At 36.0% G+C, this 18148-nt stretch overlaps 1 protein-coding gene across 2 annotated transcripts; it reads right to left on the reverse strand.

Moving 5' to 3' along the window:
- Window positions 1-5994: 5994 nt before the first annotated feature.
- On the reverse strand, window positions 5995-16763 carry LOC137487296 (uncharacterized). Of its 2 annotated transcripts, none has more exons than XM_087248980.1 (3): window positions 16708-16763; window positions 16230-16379; window positions 5995-7935 (listed from the first exon to the last, which is right to left on the reverse strand). In XM_087248980.1, exons 2-3 carry the CDS (start codon window positions 16312-16314, stop codon window positions 6815-6817), a joined length of 1206 nt encoding a protein of 401 aa, XP_087105106.1. In that variant the 5' UTR covers window positions 16315-16379; window positions 16708-16763; the 3' UTR covers window positions 5995-6814. The 2 variants fall into 2 exon arrangements, with proteins under 2 accessions (XP_087105106.1, XP_087105107.1); XM_087248981.1 differs by having other exon boundaries at window positions 16658-16763.
- Window positions 16764-18148: the final 1385 nt, after the last annotated feature.

The following is an 18148-nucleotide window of genomic DNA, read 5'->3' on the forward strand; positions in this document are numbered from 1 at the left end:
CTAGTATTATTTACGACTTGTTAATTAATGCTTCATAATACAGTAGTATTACCAATAGTGAACAGATAAAATAATACAAAGTGTAGTTTTACTACAGTAAAGTGTAGTGATTTGTAGTATAAAATACCCTATATTGTAAAATAATACAGCACTGGGTAATTTGTTTATATTACACTTGTGTTACCATAGCAACTATAGTATTACCACAACTGATCAATTGAAGTTCTTTACTGTAGTAGGCTACTGTTCAAAACACAGTACATGCCAATATACGTGTTCAGGGGCCCTGTGGCACAGCTTTCCTCAAAATGAAGAGGATGACATGGAAAATGTCCTCCACAATCTCATCAGTAAAGTGGAAGCCAGCAGACACTAGTTTACTTTATTTTAGCTGCCATGATAAAATTGATAGTGAGATTTATTTGAAGAGTGAATAGTACAGTAGGCTATAATACCTTATCAAGTGTTTCCTTATTTTTATCACAGTTACATTTCCGCTTGCATTAGTTTTTGTTTAAATGCTTTTAAAATAAAATGTATTCTTTACATCCAACATCTATTCCAGAGGTGCCTTATAGTGGTGTAAACCCCTTTACAAGGGGTGTTACCCCTGTGTAAACTCTAGCCACCCCTGTGGCCAACCCGATATGATTTTGCTGTTGACATTATTTATTTAAATCTACTTACATAAATGCAATACAATGCAATATTTCAATAAATAAATAGCAGCCACTAAATTATTGTGGATTGATTGGTGCCACTGACGTAGCTGGCCTCTTCTGGCCCCCCTTAAGCAAATTTTCAGGGGGGCACCACTGGTCTATTCTCTGTCTTTAAGTGTTTGAAACTGAAAATATCTCATCATATAAAACAACCAAAAATGTTATGGTTTATTAGATTAAACATTTAATATATAAGTCTATTTTAGTATTTTGGTTATTGTTATTAAACAGTGCAGCAATATGAATCATATCAAAAAGCATGAAAGGAAGAGGGAACACGACACAAAATGTGAGTTTGCATATAATCTCTGAGAGCGCTCAAGAAAATTTGTGTGTGAGCAGTGCATATTTGAGAGCGAGAGAAAATTTGAGAAGTCGCAATCAGTTTTGTCCACAAACAGAGGAAATCCGTGCACGAGCATCACACAAGGTAGAGCAAAGCTCTTCAACGTTATGTGAAGAAAACAACTTTATTGTTTGTATGAAGTAGCCTACTTCATTAACAATATGTGCTACCATTTTACATTGCTGCTAGACAGATTTGCAACTCCATCTCTTTAGCACACACGAGATTCAATTGACAAAATTCCAATTTCACTCAATTTAACTTTGCAGCATATACAGGAGTTGGTCTACTGCTACCACATTGAGGTTATGTAATTTTGGTTAATCACAAGTTGATCACCGAAGACATAACATAGCACAACTAAACTTAATGAATATGACAGCAGTAGACCTGCAATTTCTGTGTGATGTGAGGCAAAATGGAGTCTTTTTTTGGTGGAACTCGTTCTTGTGCATTATGCTGTGGAGACGAGACGCAGCACTGTTCAGTACTTTTTCAGAAAATTGCATTTGTATTTTTATATATCTAAGCAATGTTCTTTAATAAAAAAAGGTTTGTTTAATTAATACAGATCTTACAACCATACCTAATCTGTATATATTTTATTTTTCTGTTAAAAAGACTCGAAAAGACTCGAAAATCAAACTGCAGGACTTTGGACTTGACTTGAGACTTGTTGCCTTTGACTCGGGACTTGACTCGGGACTTGCCTGTCTTGACTCGGGACTTGACTCGGGACTTGAGGGCAATGAATTGAGACTTACTTGTGACTTGCCAAACAATGACTTGGTCCCACCTCTGGTCTAACTTGAAGGTAACGGAAAAAGTCTTGTTTATCTAAGTTATATATATTGGAAAGTTGTTGAAATTTTTTTTAACTCATTATCAGTAGTGTTGAGACAGAATGATGTTATGGCCTACAAACTCCATTGTTTAAATCTTAGATCTAGTTTTGCTGGTTTAAATTGAATATCATGTTCAACCCCTCTTAATATCTTAGCTTGTTTTTCACATTTAGGATTCTTTAATTCTTTGTACCAAATTTCTAAAGAGCTCTTTGTCAGGGAATTCAATTTATGCAATTCTGTATGTTAGAAGTTTCTATCTCCTAATAATTATTGGAGATAGTGGATTAGTAATTGTTTAAATTCTTTCCACTTTGCACAGTATTTGTCATTGCACCAACAAACTGTGTCTAAGCTGTGCTGCCTTACAATAAACATCTAATGATGTTTTCCGTTCCAAATGAAGCGAGACACTAGTTTTTTCCATTCATCAAATTGGCTTTTTGGTTTCTCCACTGGTAAAGCTTTAAAGAGAAAAAGTGGGCATGATAATATATTCATCTTTATTATCTCTATTCGATTATATAGATCTAAAGATAGAAAGGGCCATCTGTTCAAATGCTTTATTATAGTTTCTGTAATGGGAAAGTCATTTATTTGTATAGATATCTGATAGGTCTGCAGAGATTTGAACTCCCAAGATATCTGATAGAAGGTATGTTCCATTTAAATGCATAATCCTTGTGTATTTTATCATCTGGGTTATAGTTGCATTAAAGAGTTTGTGTTTTAAGTAAATTTAATCTATATCCTGAATGTAATCCAAATTTGTCAAGAGAATGCATCACCTTAGGTGAACTAAATTCTAGGTATGTAAGAAACAGAAACACATCATCAGCATATAAACAAATTTTATGTTCTACATCTTTAATTTTCACTCCCCTTATTTCTGCATAATCTCTGATTAGTTGTGCCAATGGTATAACAAATAATGCAAATAAGGAAGGACTTAATGGGCACCCTTGTCGACATCCTCTAATATAATATGTTCTGAAAATATCCACAGTTATTTTAATTCTAGCTGTAGGAGTTTAATATAAAGATTTAAAAAATGTTTAGTGTCATTCTCAAATCCAAATCGTTGCAGAACTAAATATAAAAAATCCCAACTCATCGAAAGCTTCTTCTGCGTCTAGGCTACTCAGAAGAGTGCTAATCTTGTTTTGAGCTATATAATCTAATACGTGAAGGGCTCGCCATATATTATCATATGTTTGTCTTTGTTTTATAAAACCTGTTTGATAAGTATCTATTAGGTCTGAAAGAATATCCTATAATCGTTTAGCTAATATAGATGCATAGGGCCCTATCATACTCCCGGCGTAATGTGGCACAAGACGCCAAGCAATTGCTATTTGCTACTTTCACCTCGGCGCAAGGGTCATTTTGAGGCATTGCGCCAAACTGTTTAAACAGGAAATGCATTTGCGCTCGTATGTGCGCCTATAGGCATTCTGGTCTAAAAAAGCAGGCGTGTTTTGGTGCGTTGCTATTTTGAGAAACTGTAAATAGTCTGTTCTTTAGATCAGAACAAAGTTGGTCTATTGTTTGGCGCAAAGTGTGCCTGGCTTACACACTACACACAAGATGCAGAGCAATACGCAAATATCATTACATATGAAAAAGATATTAAGGATATATATATATAGGATATAAATATAAATGATTAAATTATTACAAAACATATTAATTTCTAGCCTACATATATTTTAAAAACCACTGCCTTCAGCCTTTCTTCATCTCGAGAGGCTTTTTCAGTTCATTTAATTTGCTTTTGTATAATGTTATTATTATTAGCAGTATTATTTATTATATCCATATTTATATTTGTTTGATTAAAAACAAGCTTAGATTTGTCCACCTGTCAGGTTTTAGGTCGTATGGGGCACAGCAGGTGTATTTGGAAATAACTCAGTTTTTTGAACACACTTGATTATCAATGTTAATTTATTCGTTTGCTGGAAATTAGAACTGAATTTAGAAATAGTTTTAAAACAAATGTTTGCGCTTAACAAACAAAATGAATTATTTATAGGCTAATTGATGTCTGAGCGTAAAGGTTTCCCTATCCACGAGAGCAAAAGCGAAAGTGAACTTACTTAACGTCATGTAAATAGCAAATGCGCTCATGACGCGACGCAACTGGCTCTTAAAGGTAATGGGAGATGAGTCGCTGATTGGTTTATTCTCAAAACACACCTATAACTCATTAAGAAAATAAACTCAACCCTTTTAGACCATGCGCCATGGCGCAAAAACGGATTTTCCCATCCTTAAATTAGCAAGTATGGATTCCGACACGCCCTCAAATATTTTATTGAGTTCCACTTTAACTTCTTTGATATTATTAAAAATATCTGGATATTTACCATATTTAGTCTCTAAATCTTCAAGTTGTATATTTAGATTATTTATGCAATTCCATTTTTTTCTTGATCCCCACATTATAAGTTTACCATGCATAACAGCTTTAGCTGCGTCCCATCGATACTAGGTGACACCTCTGCATTATTATTATTATGTTTTAAATATTCTAATAGTTCTTTTTAAACATATTCTACACACGTTAAATCATTCAAATGATTGTTTAAATTGCCAAAATGTCTTACTTGGTTTATTGTCCAGGTACACTCTTAAACATACTCCTGCATGGTCTGAGATGTCCCTTGTTCCAATTTTAGTCTTTTATTTTATGTTGATCTGACCCAAACATAAAAAAACAAAAAAAAAAAAAACAATTCTAGAATGAGACATGTGGGCAGAAGAGAAGAAAGTATATTCTTTTTTTAAGAGGGTATATGTCTCTTCATACATCTATCGAGCCTAATTATTTCATCAAATATCTTATTTGTCTAGTTTCTTGACTAGAAGATGAGTCCAATTTAGGCTGAAGTTGTACATTCCAGTCTCCCTTACAGATCAACGTACCTGATGTCTCCTTGGCTATAACACTTAATATTTTTTTGAAAAATGCTTTGTCTTTTTCAGGTGGTCTATATATACTAACTAATGTAACTTTGTATTGGTCGATAGTTTCTTTAATTAGGTTATATCGCCTTTCTTTATCAGTAATCTTAGAAATTAATTGGAAGTTGATTTTATTTGAGATCAATGTCATTACTCCTCGTTTACGACCAATATTATTTGAGGAAAAAAAAAAACTAAATCCCATTGTTTCTGATTTCCTATGTTCTGTACCAGAAAGATGCGTCTCTTGCCAGAAGATTATCTGTTGGTTTTCTCTTTTAATTTTAGCCACAGGTTTGCTTCTTTTAATCGGATTTAGTAACCCATTAATATTCAAAGTAATTACTCTATATTTCTGTTTTTGCATAATCAGATGTTTTTGCGAAGATCACTGTGATCGGAACATGAAAAACACAAACATGAATATCTTGAACCACATAAAAAAACATTACGAAAAAGATCTCCAAACCTTGAAGTCTTAAATAACTTCTTAATGTGAGGGGAAAGCCTTCCTTCTTTAAAAAGCCCTTTCTTGCTGTGCCTATTGTTATTTAAATATGGTTTAGGTTATCATATATGACGTAAAAAGGAAGATTAATACCAGTGTGTATAGGAGCTCTCTTTCTCAGCTTCTTAAGCTGCCCCGAATGAGTGAAACTCTAGGTTTGGGTATCGTTTGGTTTTTCGATACCAGTGCTAAATTGATACTTTTAAAACGATACCGGTGCCAAAACGGTGCCTGAATCAACACTTTTTAGCCACAAAATGATGGTGGACGACTCTTCAAAAATATTTTATTTGACAAATGATTTTTTTCAAAATAATTTTAATAGAACAATATAATTACAGTTTAAAGTAAACATCAATTCATATTGTATTACATTAATACATTTCATTTGATCATTTGTTGGTTAGCATGAATTTAAGATTTGCATTATGAAATTACATTAGCTTACTATTTACCTGTGGGGGGCGGGCAGGGGCCACATACTTTTAGGAGCACATTTTAACATGTATATCACAAAATACTTAAAACATTATTGGAAGTCATTTGTTTTCATCCATCACTCTGCAGTCTTCATAAACAAGATAATTAAATAACTTAAACTCAAAATAATCTTCCTTGTTCATTTATTTGACAAGTAACATTGTACTGGTGTAGGAGAACACATTTCTAACATTCAAGTACATCAAGGCACATTGCTGCACCTGTAAACTTTAACAGGCCTACAGTTGAAGTCGATTCATTTTGCCCTCCCATTCATTTAAAATAATGTTTTTGAAAACTTTTAGTGTTTCCTAAAACATAAATATTCTGGAGTCATAATAAGTCCTATTTCTTATTGTTTATTTCATGAATAAAAGCCGTTTGTAATAAAAATAAATAAATAAAAATAAGGTCAGTATTATTAGCCTCCTTAAGAAATATTTACTATATATTTTTGATTTACACAACAAATCAGTTACAAAATAATTTGACTAATTATTTTAACTTTCGTAGTGAACTGATAAGTCTAAATTACACTTTAATCTAAATAAAAGACTATAAAATACTTAAAAAGACTTTGTCTGAATACTGTCTTGCAAAATAACTAGTAAAATGTTCTGCACTGACTGTCAGCATAAAAAAGTAGCGTTAGATATTAGAAACGAGTCAGTTAAACTATTGTGTTTAAAAATGTGTTGTAAATAAATCATGTGTTCAAGACAGAAATCAAAAATGAATGAAGTCAAAACTAAACGAGTTGAATATTAAATGTTTAGTGATGCTGTGACAACACCTATATGTGCCTTTTTTCATGCAACCCTCACGTCCATGCCGCAGCACCGAAATTCATACGCTGATTTAATACCGGTGCATACCGGTTACCATGGTACCGGTGCTATAATGGCACCGGGTTTCGGTAACAAACCCTAGAACACACTGATCATGTCTACAGTTTATCTCCAGCGTGAATCCTCTCATGTGTTTTCAGGGTTTCTGAGCGAGTAAACCTCTTACTGCAATGTGAACACTTGTACGGTTTATCTCCAGTGTGAATCCTCTGGTGCCGTTTCAAATCTGCAGCTGTAATAAAAGTCTTCTCACACTCCAAGCACATATACTCTCTCACACCAGTGTGGATTTTCATGTGTTGTTTAAGGTGTGATGATGTGCTGAAACTCTTCCCACATTGAGAGCATGTGAATGGTTTCTCTCCAGTGTGGATCCTCATGTGTAGATTAAGATTTGATGAGTGGATGAAACTCTTCCCACACTGAGGGCATGTGAATGGTTTCTCTCCAGTGTGGATCATCATGTGTTGATTAAGGGATGATGAGTGGCTGAAACTCTTCCCACACTGAGTGCAAGTGAATGGTTTTTCTCCGGTATGGATCCTCATATGTCTATAAAGCGACGAAGATTTGCTGAAACTCTTCCCACACTGAGTGCATGTGAATGGTTTTTCTCCAGTGTGGATCATCATGTGCTTTTTAAGGTGTGATGAGCAGTTAAAACTCTTCCCACACTGAGCGCATGTGAATGGTTTCTCTCCAGTGTGGATCCTCATGTGTTTTTTGAGGTATGATGAATCGTAGAAACTCTTCCCACACTGAGTGCATGTGAATGGTTTTTCTCCGGTGTGGATCTTCATGTGTTTATAAAGCGACGATGATTTGCTAAAACTCTTCCCACACTGAGGGCATGTTAATGGTTTCTCTCCAGTGTGGATCCTCATGTGTAGATTAAGGAATGATGAGTGGTTGAAACTCTTCCCACAATGAGTGCAAGTCAATGGTATTTCTCCAGTGTGGATCTTCATGTGTCTATAAAGCGACGATGATTTGCTAAAACTCTTCCCACACTGAGTGCATGTGAATGGTTTCTCTCCAGTGTGGATCCTCATGTGAGTCTTTAATTTGCTTTTGCTTGCCAAACTCTTTCCACACTGAGTGCAGGTAAAACAACTCTTGTCTCTCACTTTTAACACACCATCAGTCTCTAAATGAGTTTTGTCCTCAATTTTGACATGATGTTCCTCCTCTTTACTCTCCTCGTAGTCTTTAATTAGGTCTGAAATAGAAATAAGTTTACTTTTTAGTAAATCATAAAACTCAGTGAAAAGGAAGTGAAAACATTGGCTACACAAATCTTAATTTTGATGCACATTAAATGTAAAGACAAAGCAGATCATATTTAGATTGATCTTGTCATATTAACCTCCTGTCCATTACACAGATACACATTTAAGCAGATTCTTATATGATTATTCCCAGATTAATTTTTGTCATATTGATGAGACATAAATTTGAAAGCTGTAAATGGCCAGTTTCTATCTGTATATATTCATAATCACAACAAAACAATTTGTTTTTGTAAAACTTGTAAAGCCAATAGGGAATGCTTTTTCATTCTGTGCCTGACTGGTAAACCTGTTAAAAAAACAGCTGAATCTCTGCTAATATTTGCCTCATAGACATATATGACACATGTATAATATCTGCATAAAGCTTTAAATCTGCACCTTTAAATGACAAATGTTCTAGAGGTATGTAATCTGTAACAAATGCAAAGCAGAAATCTAACACTTAACTGTTTCAGATCATCAAACAAATGTAAATATTAGTCAAAGATAACACAATTAAACACATTGTGCAGTTTTTAAATCAAGGTTTTTATTCTTAAATTGAAGACAAAATACTGAACTACACTGACTTGTGTGAAAAAAGAAATTCCCATTAGAACAATTTTAATTTATCACACCTGCTTCAAGTTCTCTAGCCACACCCAGACCTGATTACTACCACACACGTTCGCAATCAAGAAATCACCAAAATAGGACCTGTCTGACAAAGTGAAGTAGACCAAAAAAAGCCTCAAAGCTAGATATCATGCCAAAATCTAAAGACCTTTAAACACAAATGAGAAAGAAAATACGTGTGTCACGAGTTAAAAAAAAAGAGTGAGCTCAAATGCAAGTCTTTATTGAGAAGCGAGTCTTGGAAAAACCAAAAGTCAAAGTAAACACCAGGTCGGGTGAGCGCTGAGGAAGTGCCGTAGGAAAAAACAACCAGACACTCACTCACTGGTGGTCTTGGAAACATACAGGGTGAGTAACAAAATAATATGCACACAAATGATCGATAACATACTGACAAACGTGAAGGGGAATGATGTGGTATAAACAGGAAAAAAAGGGAAACGAGAGCTCCTGTGACTGCATATAAAAGCAGATGACAAGAGATAATCTGTAATACAGATCAAAGCCCCTTTCACACAGTGATACCGGTAAATATGCGGAAAATTTCCGGAACGACTTTACCGGTATATTCAAAAAAGCGCTGTTCACACAGGCGAGGACGTTACGGAAATTTTCCAGAAAAGACCTTTCAAAAATCCATTCCAAAATACCGGTAAATTCTGACATCATTTACCACAAATGAGCCTTAAACGGCTGCGCTTGTATTTGTAAACATTTTACTACATTACAAACTCTGTGGATGATCAATATTGTAAACAATACAGTATTGTGAACAATTCTTCGAACAACTTCGAAGAAAACATATGGAGGATCACTTTGGCATGTCGAGATGTTCATAATATGTGCGTGTGCTGGCTCTCACAGGCTGTTTCACAGGCACACGCTAAGCGTGAAGGTAAACAAACAGCGGCTTATCATAAGCATCTCATCGATGATTATTTACACAGTTGGCATTAAGAAGAACATATAAACATTATCTGACTAACTTCTAACTAAATGCGTCTGACTGTTCTGATTGGCTAAAGCAGGTGTCTCACGTCAGCACGTTCTAGACGTGCACGCGTTCTTTCCGGCAATCTTCCTTCTGCATTCACACAGCGCAGCATTCCGGCAAATTACCGGGAATGTTACAACTTCTCTTTCTGAAAAATAGCCAGAACGAATTTACCGGTATTTTCAAAAAGGACCTGTTCACACATACAACCTTTCCAGAAAATTGCCGGTAATTTTCCGGAAAGGTCTGCATGTGTGAAAGGGGCTCAAGAGAAGAGAGCCAAAGAGTAAGGTATCAAAGGAGGATGTCACATCAAAGATTCAAGAGTTACCACTCAGTGGGTTATGTCACAAGACTCGCGTCACTTTATTGTGGCTTTGAGGCTCAATGGGATTCTAATTACTGGCCAAAGTTATATAAAATTACACTTTATTACAATATATATGTTGAATATAAATAATTATAATATGCATTATATAATATTAAATTAAATTACATGGGGGCCATGGGGGGTGGTTCGTTCGAACAACCCGAAACCCCCTGGCTACGGGCATGGCACAGTGATCTGTGTCATTACAAGGGCTTTTCCCACAGCTGGTGGAGAACACGAGAGTTCGGTTTGTGTTCAGTGTAGTGCATACATTTTCATTGTTTTCACTGTAAAATCCTCACTGTGTGCGCAGATTAAAGAGACATTTATGCAGAATGCATCTTTGCACCTAAAAACGTCAAACGCAGCACCAAGAACAGATTAAAACAGTTGTTATGTGAACTTGATGTAAAAAAGCCTGCAATGCTTGCACCGCCTTTGTGCTCTACTTATTGGCTCACTGCTCTACAACTGAATGCAAATGATTGGTTAATATCAGCTGTCAATCACTCAGTCAATGCCTTCTGCTTTCAGATGATACAACTGCGAAAATGTGAAGCGCTGAAGATGAGAGAATAAAAATAACATACAGATTTACCTAAAGATAATAATAATGGCGCATCTTATTAGTGATCATGTGCTGAGTGTTAATCCACCATTTACACTTTTCCAAGAGTGGATAAAAGACTTCTAGTGGCTTCAAGTCCGCAGGTAACAGTGTTTGGCGCTGAATCTACACATTTAAGCGCGAGAGGTATTGTATAATCCTTCATTTAATCCTCACGATGCTGTCAGCCATGCAAGCAGCAGCTATATGTAACATTTAACACAGCTCATGAAAAGACTGTTATTGCTATTACGATGACATGCAAATAATAAGTTATATATCAATATAAATGTGGGGCGGGGCGATGGATCGTGATGCCGGCTCAGCATCGTGAAGTTTGTCGGCCATCAGCGATGGACAATGTCATGTAAAAAAAATAATACAATTGATCAGCTACAATCAACATCATCTTCCGAAGAGCTTCATAAGAAAATACTTATTCTGCAAGCGGAATGACTCCTTGAGGATCTCCACATAAGATCACGCCAGATTCATTATGAACATGGTGAACGAGCTGGCAGGTTATTGTGTTACTAACTGAAAAAATCCTCAGCAGCTGGTGTTATAGCAGCAGTTAGTAAGGATGATGGCAGTATTATTACTGACAAACAGGGTATTAGTGATCAATTTAAAAAACTTCTATAAAACTCTTTACAACTCTGAGGTAAACTAAATTGAATGTATTGAGAGCTTTTTTAATTATTAAGAATTACCATACCTCTGTGATTCAGATCAGTTGACAAAAGAAGGAATTTTAACGTTTGTCCTTTTCTTTCTGAATGTGTCACAGAATGTGTCCCGCGTTTGTCAGCTTCTCACAGGACCGGGTTTCCAAAGCTTGTCAATAATCAATCGCATGTTATTATTATCAGCTCAAGAAGTTTGTTATTTCAAATAGAGACGCGCGGCGAGCACAAGGAAGAAAGCGAAACCACTCGGGCTTCAGACCGGCTCGTAAAAAACTACGCGGCACAGGGTAAATCTGCTCTTCTCCATGGCTTTGTGGCTGTTTATCAAGACGACGACAGGGTTTGTTTGAGCCCGGATCGACCATGGCTGCATATGTATATAATTCCGCTGTAATCTCTCGCTGTGTATTTCAAACATGGCGGGTCCTTTTTTAAGATTCTGGCTTGTGTCTACGAATGATGTATCTCTGTAAACCAATAGCGTTCAGCTGCACGTCTAGCTCTGCCATTTAGGGCCTACTCACACTATGCCATCCGTACCATGCCCAGGCCCGTTTCCCGGATTTCCCGGATTTTCCCGGTTTGAGAAGTGTGAGTGCGGTGAATCGGGCTCAAGCACGGTTCACTTGGCCGGCCCTGGCCCGGTTGGAAGAGGTGTGCCCTAGCGCGGGTCACTTGGGCTTTGGCACGGTACGCTTGTGTGTGAGTGCAAAACGCGCCAAAGCCCGAAACTGAAAGCGAGACGTGACTTTTAAGGGGCTGTTACATATGGATTTATTAATCATTCTTACTGTTCAGTGAACGCAAACTGCCGTAGTTTATTACAGACGAGAACTCCTCGAAGCACGACAGCTGCGTGGCTTCAGCAGACCTCCTCATTCCTGCAGCACGAGAGCTTTATGATTGTTTATGAGCGCCAAAAGTGGCGAATCTGTTTGGCGAAATATCTGACTGCGTGTCACAGCATCCCTAAGGACTGTTTGGCGAAATATTCGACTGCATGTCACAGCATAACTAACGACTGAAACGATATAACTAGAGAAATCTCCACTGTGCTGTTGAGTGAGAGAGCGCTTCTCACTGAACAGCGCAGCAGCGATGACGTAAGTGTGCCGAGGCCTGTTTGTGGTGTGAGTGCGGGCCGTCGGGGGAGACGGGAGGGGGACAAGCGCTTTGGCCCGGTTCGAGGCAGCTGTATCTAGTGTGAGTACGGCCTTAGTGTTTGGGACCTTTTCGAAAGGGTGCCAAAAAAGTGGTATGGTACGGTTTGGTTCGGTACGCCTTTTGACAGTGGAAATGGCCATAAAAGCGTACCAAACCGAACCACTCAGTGGAAACGGGACATAAAAGCTTGATTAGCTAGTCCAGGTGTGTCTGATTGGGGTTGGAACTAAACTTTGCAGAACACTGGCCCTCCAGGACCAAGTTTGCACATGCCTGCTCTAGAGGAACGAGACAGGGCTGCCCTCTGTCCCCTCTGCTCTTTGACGTTGTCATCAAACCTCCTGTAACCAATTTAAGGAACTCAGATGGCTTGCAAGGAATTTTCAGAGAGGGACATGAACATAAGTTTCTGCTATATGCGGATGATCTACTTTTTTCTGTCAAATCCAGATACATGCATTCCAAAAGCTCTTACAATCATTTCAGAATTTGCAAATGTTTCTTGAGACAAAGTCAATCTAGCAAAAAATCTCCTTTTCCCTTTCAATGATAGAGCACAGCAAATGTCTACCCAAACCTTTCCATTTTAAGCAAGTCCTGATAAATTTGTATATCTTGGTGTGAGTGTGACACGTAAATATAAGGATTTGTTTAATAATAATTTTAAATGACGTTAGACAAAGTCAAACGAGACATGACGCACTGGTCAACCTTTCCTTTATCTTTGGCTGGGAAGATCTATTCCATTAAACTGATAATACTACCAAGATTTCTGTTTCTATTTCAGACTGTGTCTGTTTGTATTGCCAAGATTATAGATTTCAGCAGTCCAATTTTGGTTTAGGAAGGGAGTTAACTGTGTTAAAGACCTGTTTAAAGATGGCATATTTATCTCATTTAACAGTTAAGAACAGACATTTAGATTCCCCAGTCTAATTCTTTTAGGTACCCTCAGGTCCATAGTTTCATTAAAAAACACTTCTGTCCTTCACTGAACCAACCAGAAGCATGCTGGATAGATGAATTGGTAAATATGGACCCATATCAAAGGGGTATGATTTCCATGTTATATGAAGTGATCCAAAGAACTGCCCTCTCCTTCCCTAAACCATATAAATCAGAAATGGGAAGACGAACTGGGACTAGAAATATCAGATACAGCCTGGCAATATGCCATAGAACTGGTACACTCATCTTCTGTATGTGACTCAGATTCATCTTGTCCCAGATGTGGTTTGGAACGAGCAGATCAGTCATATGTTCTGGGGATGCCCTAAATTATATAGATTTTGGGCCAATATTTTTAGACATCTAAATGTAATAAAGATATGGATCCTAATCATTTGACCTCAAATTTTGGTACAGTGACAAAAGAAATGTACCTGTCAGCTAATCACATAGAAATCATGTGAAATGTGAATTAAATTTAATTACAAAACTAACCCTAACACTAACGAGCAAACGAGTGAAAACGAGGAGTGAAAAATCGCACGTCTCCCTCCCGGTCCTCAAATAAGTTGCACACCTTTCTCACCCCCGGATCCCTTCTCGCTCTTCAGACACGTCACACACTGTCTGCATTAGTTTCAAAAACAGATTTCTTAACGATTTAAAACGGCATCTTTGGATATCTTTTTTGCTGATAATACTGTTGTCCTGAAACACTTAAAACAAAACCTTTAAAAAAAACTCACATATACCAAAGGAATGGTACAGCAGAACATTTTGGCAGTTTTAAAAAAATCAACTTTTTTCTAACCGCAGTATACCTTGTAAACTGTTGTCGTCACATGCCTAAGCAGCAAAACACTGTTTTTAGGATCTAAAAATTCTTTTTTTTTTAAGTCTCAAGCAAAAAGGATTTGAATGTCGCCGCCTGCTGGTACATGAAGAATATGTTCAATACTGAAGAATTTTACACTCAAATGTTTGCATATCATCAGCATGCTGTAATCCATTTCTTAAGCAGCAAAAGTCATTTTTAGACTAGTTTGTTGGCCAGTTGTAGTCAGTGCAATGCTAAGCGTTATTGTTTCACTATAATTTGTTCATTTTGTTTCACGTCGTCCCACAGCAACATCATATAGTTAAGAATACTGTACAATGTTTAAGATCAATTTATTATTTTAGTGTCAATTTCATTCAGCAAGTTTAAAATTGGGGGCATCCATGTTTTTTGACATACTTTAAACCAGGGTTTCTGCAGGTTTCACCAAGTTAAATTTAGGAATTTTAAAGATTTTTTAAGATCATTATGACTGACATTTTAGACCAGGGGTCACCAAACTTGTTCCTGGAGGGCCGGTGTCCTGCAGATTTAAGCTCCAACCCTAATCAAACACACCTGAACAAGCTAATCAAGGTCTTACTAGATATACTTGAAACACCCAGGCAGGTGTATTGAGGCAAGTTAGAGCTAAAATCTGCAGGGACACGGGCCCTCCTGGACCGAGATTGGTGACCCCTGTTTTAGACTCATAAAGGGCTAAAGGCTAAGGAATTTTTCAAATGGCTAAGATAGAAAAGATTTTATTTTGCCCGATGAAAAAATATCATAATTTAATTATACAATAATAAATAATATTTTTAAAAATTATATTTTAGATATTTTTTAGCAAAAGATTTAAAATTCTGTGTAGCAACAAGTAAGCTTTACTTGTATCCATACACTTTTTTTCCTAAGTAAACTCTCTTTAAAATTAATAAATAAATAAATGAACAAATGCTTTAAACGTTTCAAAACCTATAATAAACAAAATATATGCACAACAATCTGTCTAGGTTGATGTCCTCAGCAGTAATGGAGCACGTTTAAACAAATGTTATTGTAAGTAAATATTTAAACCATTATGATAAATAGAGTTAAAAAGACCTTTTTGAATGAAAAGTTTTATTGAGATGGGTTGTTGGTGATTGTAGATTGAAAATTTAGATTTTGGAATTTAAGGCACCGCAGAAACCCTGTTTAAAAGCAATAGCCCGGTAATTAGCTATTATAATGATGTAATTCTAACTCAGATACTATCTGTGAGAACTAGTAACAACTACTAGAAACAAGTTTAAACCCATAAAGAAGTTGATGAAAAAATTGTGATCAACGTGACATATGCAAATGAAAAGTAAAAGTCAACACTATCACCGTAATAGCAGATATCTTCTATGAGAATACTGTAGGTCAAATATCGTCAGCTCATTTGAACTTTAATTTATTGTTTTTGTTTATTTTATATAGCGCCAGCGCTCAAGGACGCTTTACCAACAGCAGGAGAACAAGAAAAACAATAACCTTAAAAAGGTAGAGAAAATGGGAGACTAATAATACATTAAAAGATTGACAAAAGACACGAGAACAAGTGACAAAAGAAATAGAAGTAAAGTTGGTTTTATATTCACACATTCGGAATTTCCCCTTAATAATATAATTTCATAAAAGTATTATTTGCAAACTCTAAATAGTAAAATCATATTAGCAGCCAATGACTATCAAAGTACAACATTGTTCACAGTCAAATAAACAGTGTTAATGTTGTTTTCAAGTCACACTTGCATGCTAATTCCAATCGAATATTCAAAATAACATGGTAAACAATATATAGACTGCTAAATGAACGAATGTGCGAATATAAAACCAACTTTACCTCTATACAAAAGAAACTCATTCCTGTCTTTCAATGACTGCTTTTGTGCGTTTAGGAGAACTAGGCAGCACACTCAGGGCTGCAAGATGGATTTAATTTAGTAGCCTATTCTTAATATTAAAATATATCAGTATGAAAACCAACCTGTTTGATCCAGCAGATCTTCCTGTTTGACTGTGAATGTCTCTTCAATCTTCACATCTTCACTCTCCTCTTTAATAAACGCCATCTTTATAACAGTGTGTAGATCAGTCGCTTCAGCAGGAGTTTTTCTCTGCGTTTGGACACTTTATCCTGTTTAAAATAAACAAAACAATGAACAGAAACAAAATAATTTCTCTTCAACACTTGCTTCAATGGTTTCTTTATTTGAGAGTAATTAACAAAAAGAAATCAGGTGAAACATTTAATTTAAACACTTATTATACACTTTTCTGTTGTTTTATTCAAACAACAGCCTTCAGTTACTGAGAATAAAATAGTACTACTAAAATACTAAAATAGTTGTATAAAGGGTTAAAATAATATTTCCAACAGCAGGAACATAATATAGCATCGTATAAAAAACTTACAACTTTAGAAGTTTAAATCAGTTTATATCTGTAAACGTTTTAAATCAAACCTTTCTCCAGTTGAATCACTGCGACGAAGCGGCGCTGCCTGATGACGTCACGCGCCACGGCAAAATAAAAGTCTTTTTTGTTTAACTTTTTTGCCACTATGTTGCAGTCATGACTTATTGATACATTTCTCCCATGGTTTTCACTTTACACTTTGTCTGCTCTCTCTCTCACAAACCTTAAATCTAAACATTTTCTTAACTTTTTTTAATCCACTTTATAATGACTTGTATATCTACAACACTTTCTATTAATATCTGAGTCCAAATCTCATCCTCATAATTATGACCTCTTCTATTTCTACAACTTCATAGGCCTATATAGGGTTTCTTTTTTCACATGAATTGTTGTCTCTTATTATCTGTGTTCCACGTTTCCTGCCATTCTTTAGCAATATCTGTAGTAATATTTAATTTACCTTTACTTACATAAGCATTAAAGGGGTAGTTCACATAAAAATTACAATTCTGTCATTTACTCATCCTCTACTAATTTCAAAACTGTTTCTGCTGAATGCAAATAAAGAGAATACAGGGGCAAAAAACAGCCACTGTATGGTTCAACAGTTCCTGTGGACTTGGGGGAAACCAGAGAGGAAACCTGGAGGAAACTCATGCGAACATGGGGAGAACACACAAACAAAAATGTCAACTGACCCAGCTGAGGCTCAAATCAACAACCTTCTTACTGTGAGGCGATCAGTGCTATCTACTGCACCACTGTGATGCCTCACATGTATAATTATTTGAGGTATTAAACTGGTATTGGATAAGAACTTCGCTTACAAATAGTTGTTATTTTTAAAATGTGTGAAAAAGCACCATTCAGATGTAGCGACTGTATTGATCTGGGCAATCAAGCGTGTATTGTTATAGACACTATGCTTATTTGTCTTAAGAGATGTTAGGCAGGTCCTGTTCATGTAATATGTTCATGTAATAGTCTATCAAGTTGGTATTGGCATGAACAGCTATACCTGTCAACGTGTTTCTTATATGTTAAACGGTCCTATTCAGTTAATAATCAGGCAGCTATTAATAAAGATGACCGCAGACAATGATGAGCCATTTATTTAAATGACTATGTGACGCAGATATTTAAAATTCATTGTTGCAAACAAGTTACAGGAGTAAGTACAGTTGTTGTTGTATGTGATGTCCACCACTGTAATTACACCATAGTGAAAAAAGAAGTCTGAGAAATGCTGTAGTTGGTGTAGGTGGAGCAGGTTAATCACGTTAAAAGTTATGCATTGTGTAGATATGAAAGTGAACTCTTGTCGTTGAATTATTCTGTATAAACTGCCTATACAATAAATTTACTAGTGATGTAATTATTTTCTAATTATAAATATTTAGATGCATCACAGTATGTGATAGCTTTACTGTGTTAAAAGGAAAAGGTTTTGTCAGAGTATCTTATATATGCTTCTGTGAATGTCTA

Source organism: Danio rerio, chromosome 4 (assembly GCF_052040795.2).
Source record: "Danio rerio strain M-AB ecotype USA chromosome 4, GRCz13ab, whole genome shotgun sequence".
NCBI classification, from domain to species: Eukaryota; Metazoa; Chordata; class Actinopteri; order Cypriniformes; family Danionidae; genus Danio; species Danio rerio.

Excerpts from the sequence above, each read along its gene's own strand:
- LOC137487296 (XM_087248980.1), bottom strand. The coding sequence starts at position 16,314 with ATGGCGTTTATTAAAGAGGAGAGTGAAGATGTGAAGATTGAAGAGACA. Across the intron at positions 7,936-16,229 it reads AGATCTGCTGGATCAAACAG|ACCTAATTAAAGACTACGAG; the intron begins GTTGGTTTTCAT and ends TTTCTATTTCAG.